Below are 24,718 nucleotides of genomic sequence, written 5' to 3'. Positions count from 1 at the left end.
GCAATGCATCAGTCAGAGTGAAGACTTCAAGAGTTACGTTAGAACAGCTGAGAGGACCCTCGCCGACGTCAGGCCTCTGTGCGAAAACGTGTTCTGCGTCGCGAAGCGCCTGCTGGAATCCGAACGGGCCAACAGGTTCCCGCTGACGACCGCCGCGCACAAGCAGGACCGGAGAAGCTACTGTAAAAGTATGCAGGTCCGATTTGAAAGCAAGCCAGAGGACGAGAGAGAAATGCTGACACGGGAGGTGGGAAGAGTGACGGAAGCTGCGGAGGTTCTGCTCTCAGGTCCGACTGGACGCCTGGAGGAGTGTCTGGAAAGAGGAGGCCAGTTCATACTAGGTTACAGCTTCACCCCGCAGCTGCGTGACACCCTCCGGGACGAGCTGAGACTGGCCTTCCAGCAGTGCTGGACAGGGATGGTGCAGGACATGTACGCGGGGTTCATCCGGGAGAAGCTCACTGAAGACTTTAACCACTGCACCGTCCAGCTTTTTATCCAGGATGTCCTGAAGGTCACAGCGGAGTGGTTACAGATCGGACAAGTGGAGTTTTCAGAGGGCGAGCCAAGCCAATACTCATAATACAAATATTGGAAGCAGAATGAACGGAGGCGTCTTCACGATGTTTACGTTATATCAAAATGCTTTGTCTTTATTTGTCAACGCCGACAATATGTCACAAATGGGGTGGTACACAATTATACTGGAGTGGAGTTTTTACATAAAAGCCCGTATATTTTTTATTTTAGGAAATTACATGTGTCGTTATCTTACATTTACTCTTATTTCCCTCCATATTTGTAACAAGCAAGTAAAAGAAAGACATGTTACTCAACCATCGTTGACAGAGTCGCTCCACACACACGTTTCCAGAAGACGGCTGCTAATAGACAATAATTTGGTTTGTGGCTGACTGTATACTTTATAATAATAAATACACATAGGACTTTTTTTTCTTTTTTTTTTTTAAGGCTTTAAAGTTTAGAAAAAGAAGAAAAGGTGTAGCGAGTGTATATCTGTGTCAGCTAGGGGGCGCTGTGTCACAGTACACGTCCACATCACATTCATCATGTGCAACATTCTGGCTGCATAGGTAGTTTCTCACGTGTTGGACAATGTAGGAAATGTCAATACTGACATGTTATTGTTGTTTTATTTACTTTTTTTTTGTTTTTTTTGTTAACATGTTAAACGATCAAAGAGATTAAAGCACACCACTGGAGGGATCCAGAGACGAAATACCACTAAAGGACTGATTTTATTGCACTGAGCAAATCAGGTTGAAAGAGACGGCGTGAAATGAGGAGGAGGATCGATGTTCAGATCAGGCCTGAAATCTCAACATGGAAAGAGACGTTTTCCATGGCAGATGTGGCAGGAAGGTCTGTCCACGGCAGACGGAGCCAGAGATCCGATTAAATAACAGCTTTAAGTGCTATATTGTTTAATGTGGATCCATGTTCCTGCTACTGTTGAAGATCTAATAACGATCGAATGTTGTTTTACCTGTCCCTTTTTCTTTTATATACGGAGTTAGTTGGTCATTTTGGATTAGATTCGGATGTAAATTGAAGCTTTCACCCATTACAACTGGGGTACTTAAGTTTTATACTAGTACATTGGCGGAAGTGAGGAGGAAAGCCCACAATAGTTTCTTCGGATGCACTCCGGTTGGAACGAATTCCGCTTTAAAATGCCTTTCAACACAGTTTCACCCCCAAAAATTTACATTACTGCATTACAATATATTTCCTGGCCTTCAACCTTCAACATGAAATTCTGATTAGGTGTGATTTGAATGTTGGCAGTAATAACAAAGAAGGTCCGTGTCTCTTGTGTGATGTTCCAGGCAGAGAAAACTGCAGCACTTGCCATTGCAGAAAATAACGACAAAAAAAAAAAATGTCCTTCTGATATTAAACACAGGCTCCTTTCAGTCCTCGGTTGCTCGGGTTGTACAGACAGTTTGTGCGCAGTTCTGGTAACGATCTCAGGTGATCCTTTGTGGCTCCCACACATCTGTCCCAGACGGCGTGTTTGAAAAAAGGGGTGGGGGGTCGCCTGCAAACGAGAGCTTCCCCGGCAGTCTTTGATTGGTATTCCCTCGATAGGTAGGTAGATAGACGTTGGGCGGTCAGTCTTCTAAGCCAGGATCAGGTTGTTCCAGGGCTCCGTCTTGGAGCTGGAGGAGCCGCTGTGTCCTCCAGGGGTCATCTTCAAGGGAATCGCACCTCCCTGAGCCGTCATGTAGGCCGGTAGGCCTGAAATCTACAGAAAAGGAGATAAAAAAAAAAAAAAGATGGCTTTAGTCATAGTTCATGGGTTGCATCTGATGCTGTCATTCAAGTTCTTTGTGTGAAAATCACTTTATGTTACTGTCTCATATAGAAATTCAGTGCAGCTGTTGTCTTTTTCTTGCCTTTAAAGATCAAGTTTGTAATAAATTTAAATAAGTTCATGATTTTGGTGACTCGTTAGTCCTTGTTTAGATTTTTAGGTTAACTGTTATTAAGATCTTCATTAATCATCAGATTTCCTTCTCCTTTTCTTAGACTGAATGCAAGAGAAGTGGTAGAGTAACGAACCGCGCCATCTGGTGTCCGTAAGGTGGTATTACAGCTTGATAACTTCAAAAGACTTCTAAAATCTGCTGGTTATTTCCAGGTTATTTTTGACTAAACATACTACTTATTGCATTTCCATGTCGTACTTGTCAAGGGGGTCATCAGACATGTTTACGACGCCGAGTTCCCACCCGAGCCTCTCAATAACTCCACGTGTTTCTGTTTCCACTCCCGCTGTGTCTTACCTGCGTGTGTGTGCCGTGCGGTGTGTACAAGCTGTGATTTTCTGGCTCCGTCTTTATCTGACGCGTCTCCTCCGTGTTGGCGGCGGAGCGGGGAGTGCTACTCGGTGTAACTGGAGTCCCCTCGCTGCCCGGAGTTCCTGGAGGGCAGAGGTCAAGAGATCTGAGGTTACCACACAGACGTGTTCAGACTTGTGGATAGACCTTGATACACAAACATATGTTTGCTCTTTTGTTTACGTGATTGTAATCATATGTTGTTTAAAAATAAATGAATAAATAAAAAAAAAAACTCACCAGCTTGAGACTTGTTGAGGTTCTTGGGTTTGCGTTTTCGGGTTTGAATCCCCTCTTTCTTCATGGCCAAAGGTCGGGGGACCTGTAGGGACACCAAGAAAATAAACATACAGGTTATAATTGTACAGACGTTTTCCACTGACGCTCAGCCGGTTGTGGGAAGAGAACTGAAGTCAGTCGCCTTCGTTCTTCACCCTCCAGATAATATTTTTAAATACAATCAGGATGGGGGAGTGCGTTGTTAATATGAATCACCTCTGGCGTCAATATTATTCAATCTACTTGTTTCCCTATTGTTATATGAGTCCCCATTAAAGAAGCTTTGCTGCAACCACTAATGTAATAAAAACACAATACCTGCAGATAACGTGCCAATAATGTAATACATTGTTTTCACAAAACTAAGATACAGAGACGGTGTTGCTTCGTATGTATCTTATGATGTATGCATCTTAAATCTTTTATTGACATGAAATACAGTCCCATTCATGTATTTTACTGGCAACAGTTATTACATTTTAAACGTTGTTTTTTTTTTTTACTGTGCTAACCAGCCAATTGTGTAATAACTTATTAAATTGTTGTGAAAATGTAAAATCAAGGCCCAGATATTATATTACACTGATAGAAAGTTAATGTGTTATTGTTTCTACACATTAGAAAATTGCCAACATTGCACTTCAAGTCAAGTTTCTTCAAATGTCTTTATTGTTAAGGAAAAGCTTCATGTATTATGCATACATTTTTTAACCATTTAATTTAAATATTTTTTTACTAAAGGATTGTGTATACACAATGTAACTTAAAATAGCCTTCCATATAGAAAGCTGCGTATAACACGCACAAAATCTAACGGGGCACCTCGCGTAAAATACGTTGCGTGAAAAAACCCTGGCTACGACCCTGTTGTGTATAATATTGTCTGTGATTCCCAACAGCTGTTGACAAAGGAGTGTTATGATAGTTAAAGTAAGAAAGCAAGACATTAAACCTAAAACTACTTGTTACGACTGCGGTCGGTTATGCGTGTGTATTTCGTGTGCGCTTTTCTCCGACGTGCCAATTAACTATGTAAATAAGGCTGTGCCGTCGCGCCAACCTGATTGGCTCAATTCGCCAAGCACACTGGTACTTATGGATCGATTGAAAGATGGCTTCGACTTCCAGCGGCTACGAGGCTGGGGCGTTACATAAATTCGGGGTTGCCCGGTTCCGCTGTCAAAACGAGCGTAAATTTTGTTCTCTCGGTATGTTTTGGGTTCTATAAAGGATTCCGTAGAACTTTTTTTTCTGAGATCATCGCTCCTTTCACTGCCCTCGCCCGCTACGGAAGCCTGTGCGGTGCAGAGGCTCTGCTGTGGAGCTTGTCTGTTCTCGGTGTTTGCTGATACTTCGTCACGGTGTTCTCTTTAAATTAAAAATTAAATCGTCATGGGGGTATTTAATTCTTGGGGAAGGGGTTGCTACCACTGCGGTCGCTTTTGTACATGTTTTTTTTTCTGTGTTCTGTGTTCTTCTACTCGATGTGCCATTAAATTATGTAAATAGGGGTGTGCCGTCCCGAAGACCTGATTGGCCGAATCCACCAAGTACACGGTACTCATGGATTGATTGAAATATGGCATCTATGTTGTGTTCCAGCAGGTCCGTGGCTGAGGCATAACATTACCACCTATGTTCACATATTTAGGGCCTATTTTCTCACTCTCATTCATTTAGATTATGGATGTCCAACATAAGGCCCGTGGCCCAAAACCGGCCTGCAAGAAGGTCTAAATTGGACCACCAAACCACCAAGCACCAGAAGATTTCAATAGAATTATCATTATGCTGAGATTGTAGACATTTTCTTTATTAACTGTTTGGTTTTGGGAAATTCTAGACATTTTCATCACGTATACTCTGCAGCACAATAACTTAAGTTAAGATGCATTAACTTTATTTTTATTTTTGAAATGTTGTGTGGAAGGTGTCGGTGCCGGAGCTTTAGCACAATAAAATCTGCCCTTCCTGTTGGTGTTTACTGTGCAGTGTCCTCACCCCGTGGAGTTTCATGTAAAGCCCGCAGGCATTGCACACTGGCTCCCCCTCTGCGTTTCGTCGCCACAGGGTGGTGGTGGTGGTGTGACAGTTGGTGCAGGACAGGCCCACCCTCCTTGAGGCAGACTACAGCGCAATGGAGAGCAGAGAGAAGAAGAAGAATCAATCATTTTGTGAAATGTCTTCCAAAAATAACAACACCACAAAAAGTTGAAAGTTGAAACGTGTTCTGCTGCCACCCACCAGCCGTCTCTGGGGTTTGATGAGGGGTCTGTTGATGCCATTCATCTTGTGGTACAGTCCGCAGGCATTGCACAGGTAGTGGCCCGTACCATCCCGCCTCCACAGTGGGGTTGACATCGCCCCGCAGTTGACACACTCCCGTCCCTCAGCAAAGTCATCGAACAAGTCTGGAAAGAGATGATACCTTGAGTTGGGCTGTTGTTATTCATTCAATCGATTAGAACAATAGCAAAGCACAACCCCCAAAAATGCTCATGACAGGGAGAAACCTCCAACTGGGCATATTTCACATTTCCTTCTTGACCTTCTAGGTTTCCTGCAAAGAGGAAAGAAGCTCTGGTGAAGTGCACTGCAGTGCATCGACCAGCAGGAGGTACAGACTGCAGTCATTAGGTGCTCCAGCAACAGCAGTCTGAATTCCCTGCTTATCTCCCGGGCACCACTCCAGATCAAACTCCACTGGGAACGAGAGATGGAGTCGACCTCCATCATATTTATAATCTCCATGTCCATCACATCTCTTTCTATCGCTCACTCGCAGAGCACGACATCTGATAAACTTCACTCTCTCATTTGGCTCATGACAGAGTATCACCACGAGAGCCACTTAGCCACTGAGGGGAGGAGACATCAATCTGTGCAGCTCGCCTCCTCGGCCCTCCTGCAAATGACTGGGATCGTCTGTGCAGGTTGCATTAGCTATCAGAAAAGGGAGACAAGGCAGGTAATAGCCACATTGCTCTGAGACCAGATTACAACCTGCTTTTTAATTACGCACAAAACTGTGCATAATGACTCTCTCCTCCATCTGGTACTCCTCCATTGCACCCTGCATGAGGAATGGCACTCCGACATACGCGGGCCTCCTCAAGGCTGAGAGCCAGCAGGCCGGCGGGGCGAGTTAACCTTGAGTCGGGCAGTGATTGTAGCCAACACAATGCAGAAAGTCAAGACAATACACAAAAAGAAATACGTTGCTCTATCTTAAATGGGCCTTTATTTTTATTTAATTTTTCCAAAATGTCATTGTGTGTCTCTATCAGGGTGTTAAGAGACTCCCACACAAATACAGAGTGGATCTGGAAATGAAAGTCTCCTTTCAACGTAACAAGTGGGAACTATTGTCTGTAGATAGTGTAGTTTGGTTGTCACCTCAACAGTTAATGACGACAAGATAAAAGATAACTTTGCCTTTTCTTTCTAACACATTATCACATCAACGTAAGGATAGGATGTCATTCTTTGGCTCGCTCTATGAGTGACAAACTCTGTGATTTAAATGGTCAATGCAACAAGTGTACATCATTTCCTTATGCAATAAATAAAAGGAATGTCAGTCAGCCTCCACATTATATATGCATTAAACATCCTAAGTGTTGTATGTCAGTCAATAATGTGTATGTTAAAAGTGTTTGAGTAAAAAAAAACAACCTCTCATAGATAAATAGATAAATGAAACAAATAAATAAACAAATGTGTATCATAATATATTTTACATTTAATTTGGTCATTTTTGTGTAGATATCAAAAGTAACTTTCATGTATTTATATGTAAAATGATAGAACTTGCATGTAATATATGAGAATAATTGAGATTTGTATTATTATTATTATTATTATTTGTATTATTATTATTATTATTAATAATAATAATAATAATAATAATAATAATAATAATTATAATAATAGTGATAAGTATCATGCCTGTTGAACATAATGCTATTATCTTTCACCAATGAAATGCATTGATCCTCACATTACAGTACACAAGATTATCAGAGTAAATTTTCTAATCAATGCTGTAGTCAATACCATGTTCTTACCTGAATAATGGGTATTTTAAATACATTTTCCCACATTGTCTGTCTAAGGCCTACAGCAAACACAGGTTGTAACATTAGTATAGTTTTGTTTTTTGTTTGGTTTGTTTGGAGTGTCAGAGTAATGCTAGTATCACATTTTAATTACTTAAAAGTAATTGTTATAGTCGGATGAAAGACTTTCATGAGTGATTTCTTTAATATCATTTAAAGTGGACCAAAATTGGTAAGGAAGTCAAGTGAGATGTTAAAAAAAAAATCAAACCATAATAATATTATGGAAATAATAAATGATATTATTATGCGTACAGGTCAGCTTAGTCCAAAATACGACAATGGGCCTTCAACGCTGCTTATTCAAACAGATTGTATTTAATTTGTTGTGATTGAAAAACAATGAGCTGAGCACAAGCAGCTCTCACATGATGAGGTCAGACTGAATCAATGATGTTATCTCTCACATGGATGTATCAGTGATTTTTTTTTTCTTTCTTTCTTTCTTCATCAAAAAGTTCAGGGAGGTGGCCTTATAGACGACTATGTAAATAACCATAGGTCACCTGCCTTTTGTTGCTGGCAAACATGAAGAGTGGGTAATATTTGAATATTGGGAGATAATCTGCTTCTGGAATGATAACTTGTGTTGCAAAGCTCCACTGGATTAGATTTGAATTTAAATGCTGTTTGGTGTTAATGGGGAAAAAAAAACACAAAAATAAAATAAAGAGGTGGGGGAAAAAAAACTTGAGTGCCCAACCTTCACTCTTTAGCATAAATAGATGGAAGACAAACATGTCACAGACACAGTGGAAGCAACAGCCACTGGAAAACTGTCAGCATAGGCAAAATGTATGTGTTGTGAAATATCTGTCATCCATATGGTCCAGAGTACACTGCAGGCCGCAGCTGTATACCAAATTCACATCCACATCCATACTGTCACATTTTAGCTCCTGCATTTCGGTTTTATTCGAACATAAATGCTCCACTGGGATTTAAACAGTGTGTCCTTTCAAAAATACAAAACACTTCTTTATTTTGTTTTGTTTTAGCTAAACGTGCAGGGATGAGGTCCCCAATCAAATCAAATCAAATCTGATCAGATCTAAGAGGCCACAGTCAAACTCATAAACCTCCATCTCCATAAACTGTGTTATCAATTACACTCCTGTCAAATATTAATTTCTATCACAACGACGTTGTTCATTTGGTTTCATACAGGAAGTGTCGTTTCGACTGAGACGTTCGAAATAAATCATCTAATTGAACCTCAAACCTGCACTTAATAAAATGATCAGTCTGAGCTGTAATTTTATTATTAATTTCGTTGGTGGAATTTTTTTAATATATTTTTTTTACAAATACAACTGTTGTTTTATTTTTTTTTTATCCCCCTCGAATAACAAATAACGCAATTCATTCCACGAATTAAAGAAGAATGGGCTGTGTTTTTATGTCTTCAAATTTGTTCTATTAAAATTTCGAATCGAAAAGTCAACCTCTTTATTCTATAATTTAAGCTTAATTATTAGATCTCTTGCATGTCAGTTTTTTTTTAGGGAGAAAACAAAGCATGACATTTTATTTTCGTTACAAGTAATCCCTCAAAAATATCAACCCGATTTCAGCCTTGTTTTAATTTATTCCAATATTGTACAATGTGTTAAAAAAAAAAGGTGTATTAATTTTAATCCACATTTTGGACTTTTCATTATAAGTGAAAAGCAAAAGCGCTGCTTTAATTCTGAAGGGGTCACGAAATGTAACACGGTTGTAACTTCTTTTTAGTGGAAAACGTGAACATTTTACAGAAACGCTCTTGTGTTTTTATGAATGTTTATAATTCTTTCTACACAGAAACGTCGTTTGGAGACAGTGACGCTGAAAATTCGACATGTCACACTTGAACGACTCATAAACAATTTTCTGTACACGATTTTTTTTTTAAATAATAATTTTTGTTTCAGTAACTTGGTGCTCACCTATGTTGGGATGCCGCGTGGCGCAGGGCGGAACGCCGGTTTGGAGACCGTGCAGCACCGGGCTGTCGAACGGAGAAGCCGGCCACGACCCACCCACGCTGGGGTTCATGTACGCCGGGTACGGGCTGTGATACGACCCGCCGAGGCCCCGGGCGCCGTAATGCTCCCTCCCGTTGGCGGATATGTTGAGCGGGCTGCTGTAGGACACCGCCGTCTCCCGGGCCGCTGCCGCCGCCGCCGCCGCCCCGGAGGACAGCGGCGGGCTGGTGGAGAAGCTGAAGCGCGGAGACACCGGGGAGTGGTTGTACGCGGACACCGGGTCGGCGCCCGGCTGCGCCCAGGCGGAGTGGCTCGACGCGGGGCTGCCCTGTTGCGACGCGCCGGGGGTCTGGAGGTACGGCAGCGCCGGGATCATCGGGGTCACGACCCGGCTGGTGGGCACATACACCGGGGAGGTGCCCGCCGAAGCGTTGTGGAGAAATCCGGCCTCGTAGGAAGGGTGTCCGTGGTTGGTTGTCATTATGCCCTGGTACATGTCCCCTGCTGGAAGATGGACATCCGCGGAGAGAAACGGGAGAAATGGACGCGTAATGACGCACGGGCGGCATAAACGTGTGGTGTAAAAGTGCAGCCGGTGAGGGAAACACTGTTAACTCCAGCAAAGCATTCAGAAAATTAAAAACAAAGGCATGAGAGAGAGAGAGAGAGAGAGAGAGAGAGAGAGAGAGAGAGAGAGAGAGAGAGAGAGAGAGAGAGAGAGAGAGATGATAACAGCTGGATCTTGATCACAGAGGATAGTCTGCTCTCACTCCTCCTCTCTCTCTCTAACAATCAGATTTGATTGGATCTTCATCATTTAAGACAACAGCTTATATTTGTTTGCCAAATAAAAAAAACAAACAGTACAAATAGTACTTAAAGTAGCCCCCCCCCCCCTTATTGATAGGATATCAGAATCAGAATCAGAAAAAAAAACTTTATTTATCCCCGAGCGGCAATTAGGTGGGCAAAGAGCGATACATAAAAGGCATCAAGAGAGAATAAATAAATAGGTTAATTAAATAAAAATAAGAAAGCTAGTAAAAGCAAGCAGATTTGTAATATTGCACAGGTCAGAGAGGTTAGTTGCGCATGAACAATATTGCACTATAAAGAGGATATACTTCTTATGTTGGAGAAGTTCAAAAAGAGAAATACCATCTATATTGATCATAAATGGCTTTAAAAATGCAATTTAAAACACGTACATTCATTAACTTGCATATGTTGATTAAATCCACTATTTGTGCAACTTGTTAAACATTATTTCCCGGAAAGGAAGTAAAGTAATACTTAAATCCTTGTTTCAGTTGCTGAAAATGATTAGGATTTAAAGATTCTAATGGGTTGGTTTTTTTTTACCCTTTAATAAATCTGTACCCATGTACAATCATAACATAGGATGTGTTTAAAAAGACCAAAATTAATAGAAGCTGTGGAAAAGTTATATATAGTTATATATAGTTAAAAGTTATATACAGTTTTATATATATATATATATATATATATATATATATATATATATATATATATATAGTCTGTTGCAGTGGAAGAAATCCTCATGTCTTAACATCCAGCTTTAACATCCAGCTTTAAAATAAAAACCCCAAACACTTTTTGCATTCCTTAATAAACCTTTTTTTTCTTTTTTTCTTTTCCTTTTTTTTCACTGGTGTCAAAATGAGGAATGGATCTGCTTTAGTCGGAAGTGTCCGGCGGTTGTTGTTATCCTCATGAAAATAGATTTATACTTGTCATCGACACCAGTCCACGTAAACACAGCAGACCATTTGCATTGTGCAGCCACTTCCAGCTGACAGCCACTCAGTGAATTATGCGGCTCTGCACAGGCCAGTGAAGCCTGCAGTGAGTCCATGTGCACAGCAGGAGACTCCTCGGGGTGAATGAATCAATCTGAAATCACTCTATCTGTCTATCTATCTATCTATCTATCTATCTATCTATCTATCTATCTATCTATCTATCTATCTATCTATCTATCTATCTATCTATCTATCTATCTATCTATCTATCTATCTATCTATCTATCTATCTATCCATCCATCCATCCATCCATCCATCCATCCATCCATCCATCCATCCATCCATCCATCCATCCATCCATCCATCCATCCATCCATCCATCCATCCATCCATCTATCTGTCCTGCATAATAATGCAGTGTGAGCATTAATTGTTCCCTTCCCCTTGCAGGAGTGTAAAAGTCGAGGCAAAGTGTGCAATATGCCTCGCTGAAAACGGGGAGCTGTCATCAATGTGTAACTGCGTGCTGATAACACAGCCACAAATTACTCACTAATAATATCGAGGTGTGTGTATGTGAGTCGAGGAAGACACAAAGACGCACCAAAGTCGAGGGTGATTCATGGTTTTTATGACTCGACTGGAGTCGACGACTCTCTGTGAGAATGAGTTTTCTCTGCCTCTGGCGTTGCAAGCACGAGAGGCAGAGACACGGGGCATAGAAAAGTTTCTCCGAGTTTGGAGGGATAATCATCCGTTCCACTGAAAACTGTGTCGATATCGCCGTCTATTTAAAAGCGGTTTCTCACGATTGCGACAACAGACGGTCTAATCTGACAGAAGAGAGGGTGAAAAGTTTACAGAAATAGCCAAGAAATGTGGAAGAGTTCATCCTTATTATCTTTCAGTACAGTGTGTGTGTGTGTGTGTGTGTGTGTGTGTGTGTGTGTGTGTGTGTGTGTGTGTGTTGATTCGTGTGTTTGCACATGCCAGGCTGCAGCACTGACAGTGACAGAGGCCAGAGCCCATGTAAACCGTGTGTGTGTATGTGTGTGTGTGAGAGTGTGTGTGTGTGTGAGTGTGTGTTTATACCAATGATTATGTGCAACCCTGTGTGCGCGGTGTGTGTTTGCTGTGAGTGTGTATGAATGAGGAGGTGTCGGGTGAAGGGACTAGATAGAGATGCTGGTATGTGTTGGACACCAGGAGACAGTTGCTGAAGAACGTGTGTGTGTGTGGTGTGTGTGTGTGTGTGTGTGTGTGCGTGCGTGCGTGCGTGCGTGCGTGCGTGCGTGCGTGCGTGCGTGCGTGCGTGCGTGTGTGTGTGTGTGTGTGTGTGTGTGTGAGGCAGGCACCAGGAAAGCCGTCCCCGTCTTGGCTGGGGGTAAAGATTCAATCATTTGGGGTCGGTGACTTACTTTGGCCCTTTCTTCCTCTGACACACAAACCTACGCACAAACGCCCGCGCACACACACAGAGGTTAGTAGACTCCTGGCTCCAGGAAGAACACTTCAAATGGAGGAGCAGGAAAACGCAAGGAGGAATGATATGAAGCCACACACACACACACACACACACACACACACACACACACACACACACACACACACACACACACACACACACACACACACACACACACACACACACACACACACACACACACACACACACACAGAGTCACTGAAACACACACTCCTTGTTGTACTCCTCCGTATTCTTCATTGCAGACTAAGCAGAAAGTCTTCATCCTTGCTGCACGAAAGACTGTTTATCTCCCCAGCATCTGTTTTGCTGACGTCAAGTGTTTGTCTCCTTCTATCCGATCAGATTGACGAACTCTTGTTGTTGATGTGAAACAACAGTGAAGCTGCACATCAACGCCCGACCCCGAGTGACATCACAGAAGCCGCAGGCCTCATCTCGCAGCTTTTACGGGTTTGTCTTTGCCTCTCGTGGAAAAGAGACCTTCGTGAGACTGCTGCCGGTGAAGGTGGGACAGTCCTTTCTGAGTTGTTCAAAATAAGAAATAATATGTTAGCGACAAAGACAGACGGCATAGATGCTTCCTGAGTGGGAATATTGTGTTGGATCTTCTCAGTTTTTCAGGCTACCAGGTTGTTTTGTCAGGAACAGTCGGTGGAAAATTGACTGATGGAAATATTGTGGTTAGAGTCAGTTAGCTCGTACAGTTTCTTTCTTGTTTGGGAAAAAATGTATAATCTAATCTAATCTAATCTAATCTAATCGGTTTTTTTTTTCATGTTTGACTTGATTTGGTTTATTTATTTTGTTGAAATAGTTGATATCAATACAAATCGATTTAACACATTATTTTAATTTAACTTGTCACTGAATGAAAATGACTTGATAACGATATCATTGTTTTTGTCTTATACTGCAATAAAACTGAGCTTTTCCCCCACAGATTATTTGTTATTCATTCACTAACAGTTAATAATAGGATCCCTTATTGTCTCAGTATCAATAGTGTCCATGTGATTTGGCTCTTGTTAATTTGATCCCAAAAAAATCCAACTCAAGCCCCCAGATTTTCTTAATTTAAATGAAATGGATAATACAAAAACTGCACCTTTGTTCATTATTTCTTAACCATTTTCTCATAAAATAGCAGTTTTACTTGAGGCAACGTGTCACTAATAAGTTGTGCTTACTTGTTTCTGAGTTTCTCAACAAAGAAAAACACACAATTAATCCACAGTCTACTAGATGTGAGTTTCTTGAGATGTGTAAGTGTGTCAATATACAAGAGTCTGGATTCGTGTGTTATTTCAAGATATCTGGACGTTTTGCTTGTGGATTAACAGTGTTTGCCCAGGTAAGGTCACGGAGTCACACCGGGGTAAAACACAGTTTGTTTTGTTTGTTTTGTTTTTTTGTGTCTGCAGGACACCTGGGCTTCAGAGATGCAACACACACACACACACACACACTCACCGTGAACCAACGGGAGTGTGTTTTACCAATAAATTATTAACTGCTCCGCTGCAGGTTCTCCTCTGAGGCCGACTGGCTGGAGTGGCGGATTGGACTCTTGATTCACACAGTTTAAAGAGCAGCGCAAACACGTCGCAAAAAAACCCCCACTCCATTACAGATGATAAGAATTCAATTATCAATACTTCTTTTGTCCCGCCGATCTCCCGCTGTTTGTAAAAGTGATAAACAAACTGTCTCGCGCAATATTTCTCCCTCTCGTTCGTATTCTAAATTCCTCTCCCTGGGTGTTGGTTGCCTTATAAGCGAGGCAATGAGGTCAAATTAAATCCTGATTGAAGTGCTGTTGCACTGGCTTCACACTGACCAGTCACATTGAGTTGAGTGACGGACCACTACTGCCCGTCAAACTCCTCACGGCGAGTGAACGAGTGACATGCAAGTATTAATGTGTGTATTTTTAGCAGTGAAGACCATAGAGATCCCGGGACCTCTCCCAGTGATAAGCACTGACCAAAGTCCGCTGGCTCGCAAAAGCCTAAAGAGCAAATACGGAACAACACACACACACACACACACACACACACACACACACACACACACACACACACACACACACACACACACACACACACACACACACACACACACACACACACACACACACACACACACATGTGGAGCCAATGTTTAATATGCTTCACGCATGAGGCTGAGGGCAGTGTGATGTGGGAGGCAGAGGGGACGGTGTTTGCACGTGAGGGGCAGGTGAAGGGTAAGATTCAGGTTAGGTGGAGGTGAGGCGACGTCACCAAAACAATGGCTTTGCGAGTGTTAATGGCGGGTTCATGCAGAGGTCATTTGAAGGTTTTTTTTTTTCCCCGAAGAGGTCAGCGTGGCTCCGATGGGTGTGACAAACGACGGGGGTTTGGAAGGCACGCCGACGGGGACGTGTGTGAGAACACTTGATGAGATGTCAAAAGCCGGCCGCCTCCGTCCGTCAAGCAGGGACTCGTCTCTCTCTCCCAAAACACTGGAGGGGGAAAACAAAAAACACAATGAGGAAGCGAGAGGAGAAAAAGGTGCTGCAATCGAGGGGGCTGTCAGAGCTCACACGGCCGATAAGAGCGGGGAATATTTCTGTTTGTACAAGTGGAGGAGAGGCCGGTGGAGGAGAGAAGTCGACCGAAGCGGGTGAAGCCCGAAGGAGCTTTTTTTTGGGGGGGGGGGGGAGGAGAAGAGAAAGGGAACGTCGGCGAGGACGAGCGAGGGAGATGCCACCAGACAGGAGGAGCTCTGGAAAACAAAAGAGGCTCCGCGCTCTGCTAACATCTTATCTGTCTGAGGGTCTTATCCACCGCCGGCTCTGTTAGTGTAACCCCATTCCCTCCCTCACTGCTGCTCTCCTTCCACCTCATCCCCCCCCCCCCCCCCCCACCACCACCGCCACCATCCTCAACAGCTTGCCGCGGACCCCGTTATCAGCAACGGCGCTGACGTCAGGGGGCCCGCTGGTGCTGGGTGGGGGTGGGGGGGAGGGGGAGGGGGGAGGAGGGAGGAGGAGGGGGGGGCCGGAGACGGAGGCTGATAGCGCTGCAGAGACTGCCTCCACGCAGGCTGTGGGAACCAGGGGACCCAGCCCAACCGCGGCCTATGTGGCCCCGCACGTCCACCACACCGCGGCAGAGCAGAGAGGATATGCATGTGGAGGATTCCTGCATTGTGCACGTTTGATATTAGTTCTGATCGCAATATATATATATATATCAGATCAGAACTGTATAAAATGTATAATCTGGGTAAATACAACCCTTCAAATTGCATTTAAAATAAAAACACACGTGACTCAAACGTTTTAGCTACTTTTGGCTACTGACATTTACTGGCTTTTTGGGGCCACGACAGCAAATCGTTGCAATTCGCACTGTCATACACTGGTGAGCAAGTTCAGTCTGGAGTGGGATTCAAACTTGGGCCTCCCACATTAAACGATCAAGACTGAACCTGATACTCAACCTGGATTGAATGGATGAAATGAAAAAAACAAAAACAAAACCTGCCTACACCTTCAGGAGAGTTGAAAAAAAAGAACTGGAAAGAAAATAGGTTAGTGTGTCTTTTCTGTATATGTTAGGCTTCTTCTTTTATTAAAGTCATTAACAGTTTCATTCGTTCACCGGGAGAATTTGACTCCCAGATCGATACAAATGACATTTGAACCTCTCATTTGTCTCCCGTTTGCAATATTACCACAACTCTTAATCTCCCATTTCCATTTGTCACAATATTTCAACTGTAAACGACTTTAAACGAAGTAGACAAGTTCAGTGATTCACTTTATGCGTCACAAGTTGGATTCTTCCAGCCTCCATTCCTCACAGACCGATTCCCCAAAGGCCCCCCTCTCGGCCTGATAAAACCACATACCAACTATTATCCAGAGTAATTTATTGTCATGTTAGGTTTATTATGGAGCTGAACTCCGCTTTTGTCAGCCCATGTGTCTCCATAAAAGACAATAGGACTGTGCTGAACTTGGGAGATGTTGTTTTAGTCCGTTGGGGGCATAAATTCCCTGGACGGGAGAAGAAACCGAGGAACCTGGGGGATTAATTTCCCTCCTATTAGCTTGAGTAGGCCTCTGGGTTTGAGCGGTTGGTTGGCTGCTGTCATGGTTGCGTTAAGTTGTTTAAAAAAAAAAAAAAAAAAAAAAGGTGTGTGTTGGTGAAAGAAAGGCAAGAGTGTGTGTCCTGGCATGGGTCAGCAGGTGCAAGCTTGATATGTGGGGAGTGTGTGCAGCCGGGACGGCTGCAGCAGACGAAGTCCGCAAATTTCACATCATTAGTTGCAGGTGCAGCACTCCCGAAACACGCACACGCACACGCACACGCAAAATATTTCATGTCATCTAAACCTTGTTCGTTTCCAGTCCTCCACGCTCATATATGTAGTGAAACCAATAAAAAAAAAAGCATCTCTACTCTGCTGTTAGATTCTGGCTCGACTCATTTACAGTCCAGGGAGTGATTCAGCCATCAATCTGCCACTTAAACACACATATATTTCCACGTCTTCCGAAGTGTGTCACAGATGTTTTTCGGAGATGGATCTGTCGGATGGGGAGTGGAGACACACTTATCAGTGTGTTGTCCTCGATAAAGCGGAGGAGATTTGTAACGGTTGCGGTCGGTCAGTCCTGGATGTGTGTGTGTGTGTGTGTGTGTGTGTGTGTGTGTGTGTGTGTGTGTGTGTGTGTGTGTGTGTGTGTGTGTGTGTGTGTGTGTGTTTCTCTCTGTTACTCTGACCTCTCTCTTACTCTGAGCAAGTAGGAGGAAGAAAAGCGTGTCCTTGACAGTGAGAGAGGAGGGGTGAGATGTAAAATAAGAATCGGCAAAAGAAGGAAGCCATTGTTCCTCAGCTGATTGCTCCTTCTTCTCCTCGTGTTGTCGTTTTCCTCTCACTCTCTCTCTCTCTCTCTCTCTCTGTCGGACAAACAGTCCTTGAATTGCATCCCGACTCCTCGTGTCTTTTGGTATGACTACCTGTTAAGAAGGTAAAATGTAGAAGATTAAATGAATACATAGGTCGCCACTCCATCGCAAATGCTAATGTAGCGACAGAAAGCCACTTAATTCTAGTCATTGAAGGAAGCCAGAGTACCAGAGAAATCTAAGATTAAAACTCCAAACACCACACAGACAGTCAGTGTTGACCAGCGAGTTACAACCAGGGCCTTCCCTCCTGTGGAGAAAAAAAAAAAGACAGCTTGATATGTAAAAAAAAAATATACGTATATTGAATTGTTTTAATTTCTCAGACAGTTAGACTCACTGCTTTTTTGCTCTACATGAACATATATATTTAGTGTAAACCTGACTCAATCTGAAATGTGAGCAATATTGCTGGAAGGATTATATATTTTTTTTTTTACATGATTTATTTTGCTGGAAGCGTGATTCTCCGTTATGAAACATACAACACAAGGATCTGGTCATGACTTCCATGCTGGAGAGGAAGGTATTCAGTTTATGGGCCTTTCACACATTACAAACAGTATAATGTGAATACTAACTCCATGTTGAAAGTAGGACCATGTCCAGTTCGATTAAAAAAAAAAGAAAAGACACTAGCTCTGTGATTGCAGCATTCCTTTTTATTTCTGTCTGTTTACATAATAAACATCATTGAAACTCTCTGAACTGTGCATGTTTGGTAAACAAAACAACTTCTTCTTAAAATAATATCTCATCTGCACTTATAACCCCCCCTTTTTTAAAACCATTTTTACTTAGAATAGTTCTATTGCTATTTGATGACATGTTATTAATTGCAGTATTAAGAGAATTAATAGGAGTTGGATGAAGCAGTTGAAGACAGACAGAAGTAACTGTGAAGAAACCAGAAGGTGCTCAGAGAGGAATTTGGAGGTAGGAAACCTTTATTACTTCAGGCATCATTTTGAATTTTTTTTTTTTTTTTTTTAAACATGTGTTAGTTAAATGTTTTATTTCTTGTGTGCCTTTGTTGATTTATCTCCTGCTTGTTGCTGCTGGCAGTAATAAGCTGAGCCAGCATGTTAGCATACTAGCCTCAGTGACACATTTTTAAATAGAAAACTCTCATTTAAAAAAAAGAAGTTATGTTTAAACAGGAACTAGTGTAAGAGACAGAACCATACGTTTTTACACAGTTCTGGTCAAATTGCATCTCTCATGAAAAAGCAGTACTTTTTGCACTGTGCATCAGTCAACATGATGATTCATGTTGTAATTTATTTTATAGTGAGTAAAGATAACCACTTTCAAAGTAAAGACAAACTATTGTATGGATAATGTGCTTTAGTTTCAACTCCATAACGTCTCAGTGTTTCATTTTCCAAAGAGCTGCAGGAGCAATGTCTAGTAATAGAGTCACACATTATTTTGTCAAGTCAATCAAGTCATCAAGTCATGTGTTTTTTTTATGAATGTAAGTTGTGTGATTTTAGGTGAAATCCACTCATATAATACTATTATCTAACCAAGTTCTATTGGGTGCAAGAGCAAATCTGAGCTATTTAAAATACTACAAATATATTAAATGTAGGTCTGAACAATGTTCATATTGGACCTTCCTGTTGCAGCTGGGATTTGAACCAACACCCTCATCAATTAGGGTCACTTGGGGGAGGGGGGGTAATATATATATTAAAAAAATTACATTTCACAAGACTGAAGCTTGTAAAGAAGCAGTAAACATGCTGTTTGCGTAAATATCGATCGCGTCAGGCCCTCTGTTATCATTCACCTCTTATTCACAACAGCGTTTATTAGTCCCCTCCCACTTCAAGTCTTATCTGCTGGGACAGTTTTTCAAGTTGGAAAAAAGTGTGGAGGCAGCAAAACGGCATTAGGCGACAAGACGTATTGGGAGTACTTCATTCTGACAGTTTTTGTTGTCGTTGTTGTTGTTGTGTACAGTCAACTATTTACTCCATGTCTGAAGTATACATGTATAAGCCCAGCTTCAGCCGCCTGTCCTCCTTCCACCTCTGCCATACTGTGTGAGTTAATAGTAACCGACCTCCGGTGCCCTCCAGGTGACACGATAAGCTCCTCATTAGCCCTTTTAATCGGTCCGGTACAGTCGCAGTGGGCCGATCGCAGTTCTGGCCACACGCCCGACTAAAGTAAACTGAGCTGGTGGAAAAACTAAACAAGCTGACCGACAGATCACTGCAACACAGAGCCGGACAGACACAATGTATGGCCTGGATTTATTTCTTCACTCTAAGCTTTTCTTATAAACCTTTCCACTTTCTAAAACATTAGGGATAAGAATCCATTTCTTAAAGACATTGGTGTCCACTTTAGGAAAATGTGATGTTGTTTTGTCAAGTCTGACGGTTTTATTTAAGCTAAAACCACTGGAAATGTTTATTTATCAGAAGATGGCTGGAAATCAGATAGACTTCTGAGGAAAAACTTTACAACTTGTGGGGAGTTGTTGTTTTTAATCACGTGCTCGCTGGCAAACTATCACATGCCAGTCGAGGAAAAAAATATGTGTAAGGTGAACATAAATACTTTAAAGTCAGTTTAGATCCGCCTTTACATGCCAATTAGACCAATTACATCCAAATTCCTGCAGGTTGTGTAAACCTGCCCACGTTTTACATATTTTATTATTTCTAGTGTAAAAACAATCTGTAAACATATTGGTTTTAGACATTTTGTTTTGTTCCATACTTTTCAGATTTTTAAGATGGATGCATCACCCAGGTGCATATACACTGAGGAGGGGGGCATTTTGCAAAAATAATAGGGGCTAATAGATGTGCTAACATGAGAGTTACTGCAAGAAATAACTCCTATCTCAGTAACTGGAAGTTTATCTTTGCGAGTGACAAAAAGAGGATAGAGATGCACAAGTTACTAAATATGGTCTCTTACCTGAGAAAGAGCTTTTTATTCATTTTGCTTTATAGGCATATATTTGGCACTGTTTTACTTGTGCGTGTGCGCGTGTGTTGCGTGCACGGTGGCGTCTATAGCTCGTGGAGAATCCATCAAAGCTTATCATTATAAGTAAACATGACAGAGTGGACAAAATGTCTTGTGCGCCGCCAGACCTGCTATCTAACCACAAGCCATATCTGCGATGATGGACTGATGTGGCGCTGGCTTGGACTAACCAGAGTCTGAGTGTGGGAGTGGGAGTGGGTTGAACACACACACGCACACGCACACGCACACACACACACACACACACACACACACACACACACACACACACACACACACACACACACACACACACACGCACACACACAAACACTCAGATCAAAAGGCACAACCATGTCGACTTTCATGTCCTTTATACTTCACCTCTCACAGACAAACTACCGTCACTGTACATGAAAAGTTAACTTACTGCCTGCTCCCTGTAGCAGGCGCATACTGTCATTATTCCAGTAGGAATTTATAGCAGTTATTTGTTTATAGGGGTTCGTATAGTTTGACCTCTGAGCTGAGCAGAGATGAGGATATGTCTTTCCCCCGCCCCCGTCAAAAAAACCCCCCCAGGTCGTTACTGTACAGGATGAGATGCTTTTTCATTACGGATAAGATCAGAGGAGAGTTGAAGAGTGCTAAAAGAGATTTATTGGTAATCTTAACTACTTGGTCATGATCTGTTCTCATTATCATGGTTTCCTGTGTTTAGATGTACTGGGGACCTCTGCTGGTTCAAACTGCAGTATGACAGGTCAAATGATTCCAAATTATTTGGTGAAGGGAACAGCGAAACAACTTTGCCACTCAGTTTTTTTGTTGGTTTTGGGTTGTTGTTTTTTCTTTTTTTTTTTTTTTTTTTTTAGCTTATTAGCATTTGCCCAAGGTGAGGTGTCTTGCATGTATGCATGTGTGTGCAAGTGTTGAGGTCAGCCTGTGTGTTCTTCTACTTGTTACAACACCACTGATAAGCAGGGTAAACATCCATGCACTGTTTGCTCCCCGACCACTGTCACATGATCAAAAAAGCTCTAATGATTGTGTGTGTGTGTGTGCGTGCGTGCTGCATATTCTGTTTATGTCCGTCTTCCCTTTGGCTTTTAGACACAGTTGGCTCCTTGGTGTTGGAGGTGTGGCTCCTGTGCCGCCGTCTGAATAGTGAGCTTTGAGAACTAAAACCATTGATAACCTTTTCCCTGCTGTTCAGTGCCCGGGTCAAAGGTCATGGCTGCAGTGCTTCAGCTGACTTGGCATATTGACAGTAAGTGTAGTGACACTGGATGGGATACAGTATAGAGCTGCTTCAAGCCGCGTCTGCATCGCTTTCAGTGACGCTGTGCGTGCGTGTGTGTGTGTGTGTGTGTGTGTGTGTGTGTGTGTGTGTGTGTGTGTGTGTGTGTGTGTGTGTGTGTGCGTGTGTGTGTGTGGGAGGTCATTAACCTCAAAGTAGCCAAGAAGGTGGTCTCTGAGTGGATCTGGACAGTGAAAGACCACCAAGGCAGAGATGAGTATTACTCACAAAATTAAACTATGACATTTCTTTTGTTACATGTCATCAAAAAAGAATTACGACAATCCCGTTCAAACTGTCCTCTGATCACTTCAACGACTCACATCAACTTGATCTCATGCTAGAGTTTCTGTACGATCGTCAAAGTAGCTTCATAGTTACATCGTCCTTCGTCACTGCAGCTGCCGCTATAGTGAAGAAACTATTTCATAACTGTGTCTTTAAACCTCCTGTAAAGTTTTGGTTCAATACTCCTCTTAATGGCGGCATTGGAAGGGCAAAGCTAACTTATTTTGGCTGAAATACTGGAAACCGGAGAATGCAAGTCGTGGCAAGTTCACATAAAATAATTAGTGTGTTTGAACCGATGGGGTTTAGTTGTACATCAGGGAAAGAAAGCGTAACACAAATAATTAAGTTTTGTTTTGGGTTGTTTTTAGGTTTTTTTACCGAAAAATGAAATATTGGCTATGAAAGTGATGCTTAATCTAAATAATCAAAAACATGTTAAACAAAAAGTAAATAAATAAACCAGCGTCTTTTCTTAAGAAGAAGGTTAGTAATAAAGACATTGTTGTTTATTCTGACGTTCAGGCGATTTGATAAATATTATGAGTTTTACGCCACTATTTTCATTTCATTTCATTGGATATATTCTGCAAGGCCAGTTATTGGCTCGTCTTCCCCAGCCCACATTGAAAATCAACAACTATCATCTCTTTCAATTGAGCAGGAAAGAAGTGGATCAAATGAAAATGACAGAAAGAAATATCAATCTGAAGTGAGCAGTATAAAACTGTGAAAATATAATAATAAAATATATATATAGAGAGAAAGACATTTTGATGTGAATGCTCTCCTCTTGGAGTTTATTTCCAGCGAAAGATTTCAATTCCTAATTGGCTTATTGCTCAAGCGTCTATCAGCATTCTTGCATTTTCATGTAAACACACAGATAAAAACACATTTCTCTCCTCATTTATGGCTGCATTCTTTTACACGTTGTGGTTCATTACATTGAATTATGACCTCTGTCGTCTCCATTAGTTATCATTTGTGTGACATTTGCTTTTTCAAGTGTTTAGGTTTTGTGTCTTCTTGCTGCCACGATGTACTTGAAATTATCAGTAGTTGTAGTCTAAGCTATAGAAGTGTGACGTCTGGGCAAAATGATTATAAATCTGTCCAAGGCCCCGTGCTCCGTTCAGGCCTTTGTGACCGCGGCGCTTTTCATGAGATATAAGCGAGATATCATCTGGATTTTTTTACTGACTTGGCAAAGCAAGTCACTGAGTCTTCTAATCTATCTGTGCTCCCTGACAAAACAGTATTGTAAAAAAAAATAAAAATCTACTATCTGCTGGAGAGATCTTATATGGCCTTAAACTCATACTATAGCTCTGTCTCCGATGCACATCTTGAAAACATTATTCAATAAAGACTTTTAGTGCCTAATATTATGTAATGCGCCTGTCCTCAGCATGTTTTTCCTTCATTCCCTTGGTCAGTCCTCAAACATGCACAAAAATTGTAAAATTGAGAGAAAACAGATTGTCAAGAGGTTCGGGAAGAACGCGAGGTTAATCCTAAGGTGCAGCGCGCTGTTCTGAGTTGTCCCGAGTCACACTCATGGTCTTGAAAGGGGACGATGATCCCCAGAACAGGGGGGGGTCCCTGCCAACACAAACCCCGCTCCTGACCAAACCGCCTCCTCTACGATCCTTTGCTCTTTGCAGGGTAAAGGAAAAGGTGGTGGTGGGGGTGGGGGGGGGTTGATGAGAGTCTGAACAGGCCGGAGGAGGGACACACCGGCGCCATGGCGATCCCTAAGACAACTTATCTGCTCTCTCACAATGATAGCGCCTGTCAAAATAACTGCCAAGATACACAGCCGGCCAGGAACTGGTTAACTCGCAGTCCGCCCAGTCAGACGGGGCCGGCTGCCGGGCTACCGTCAGTCTTTCCACATCTCACAGGCCTCTGCGAGACATCAAATACGCATTATCTCTGCTGTCTGCCATTCAAGTCGAGTTAGTCAAACTTCACTAAACTCCTTTGAAGTTATAGTTCAGAATAAGCTGAAATTCATATGAGAAACTTTTGGTGACTTCAAACTGACCTCTGTCAACAAATTCAGTTTTGGTTGCTTTTTAGTGTCATCTGTAATGTTTCTGATGGAGGTTTTGATGAGTATCTTTCAGCTGGACTCGTTGTCGAGATCTGTGCTATTTATTGTAAACTGTCTCCATCTAGCGGCAGAAATGCTAATTGCACTATTAAGAACTGTCATAAATATCAAAACTGGGTTTAATTCGCTGTGAAAAGAAAAACTGGGATTAAAAAAAGTGTTGCCAATAAACTCACGACTATCACATTGCTTTAATTATTGTAGATTTTTTACTTTTTAACTTTAAAAAAAATATATTTTTAAATTCAAGTCAGAATTCTGAAAAAAAAAAAAAAAAGTCAGAGTGATTTTCTTAAAAACATGTGGTTTTGGATTTTTGACCTTATCACACTGCCGGTCCAGCATAATCATCTGTAAATGTCTGGAAATCCATACAAACATGTTTATGTTATGTCTTCTTATTGGTGTGTTTTCATTGTTAATATTTACTTAATATACCAATATTTGAAGGATACTTTATGATGCATATTCTTTAATTTCTTACTTTGTCATCTGTGTGTGTCATGTAAAACAGTTTAACAACTAAAATATCAATTCTTCTCAATGAGAGGGGAAAAAAGGGAAGTTCCCTGACCGGG

At 41.9% G+C, this 24,718-nt stretch overlaps 1 protein-coding gene across 1 annotated transcript; it reads right to left on the bottom strand.

The window, feature by feature from the left end:
* Positions 1-2,143: 2,143 nt before the first annotated feature.
* gata4 (GATA binding protein 4) lies at positions 2,144-9,724 on the bottom strand (the record flags this gene model as incomplete). Its single annotated transcript, XM_080513708.1, has 6 exons — positions 2,144-2,269; positions 2,811-2,947; positions 3,105-3,186; positions 5,145-5,270; positions 5,388-5,554; positions 9,190-9,724. 6 exons carry the CDS (start codon positions 9,722-9,724, stop codon positions 2,144-2,146), a joined length of 1,173 nt encoding a protein of 390 aa, XP_080369834.1.
* Between the last annotated feature and the right edge of the window lie 14,994 nt (positions 9,725-24,718).

Source organism: Blennius ocellaris, assembly GCF_963422515.1.
Source record: "Blennius ocellaris genome assembly, chromosome: 18".
Lineage (NCBI taxonomy): Eukaryota > Metazoa > Chordata > Actinopteri > Blenniiformes > Blenniidae > Blennius > Blennius ocellaris.
Note: the sequence above shows the minus strand (reverse complement) of the source record. Positions and strands in the feature narration are given on the sequence as shown.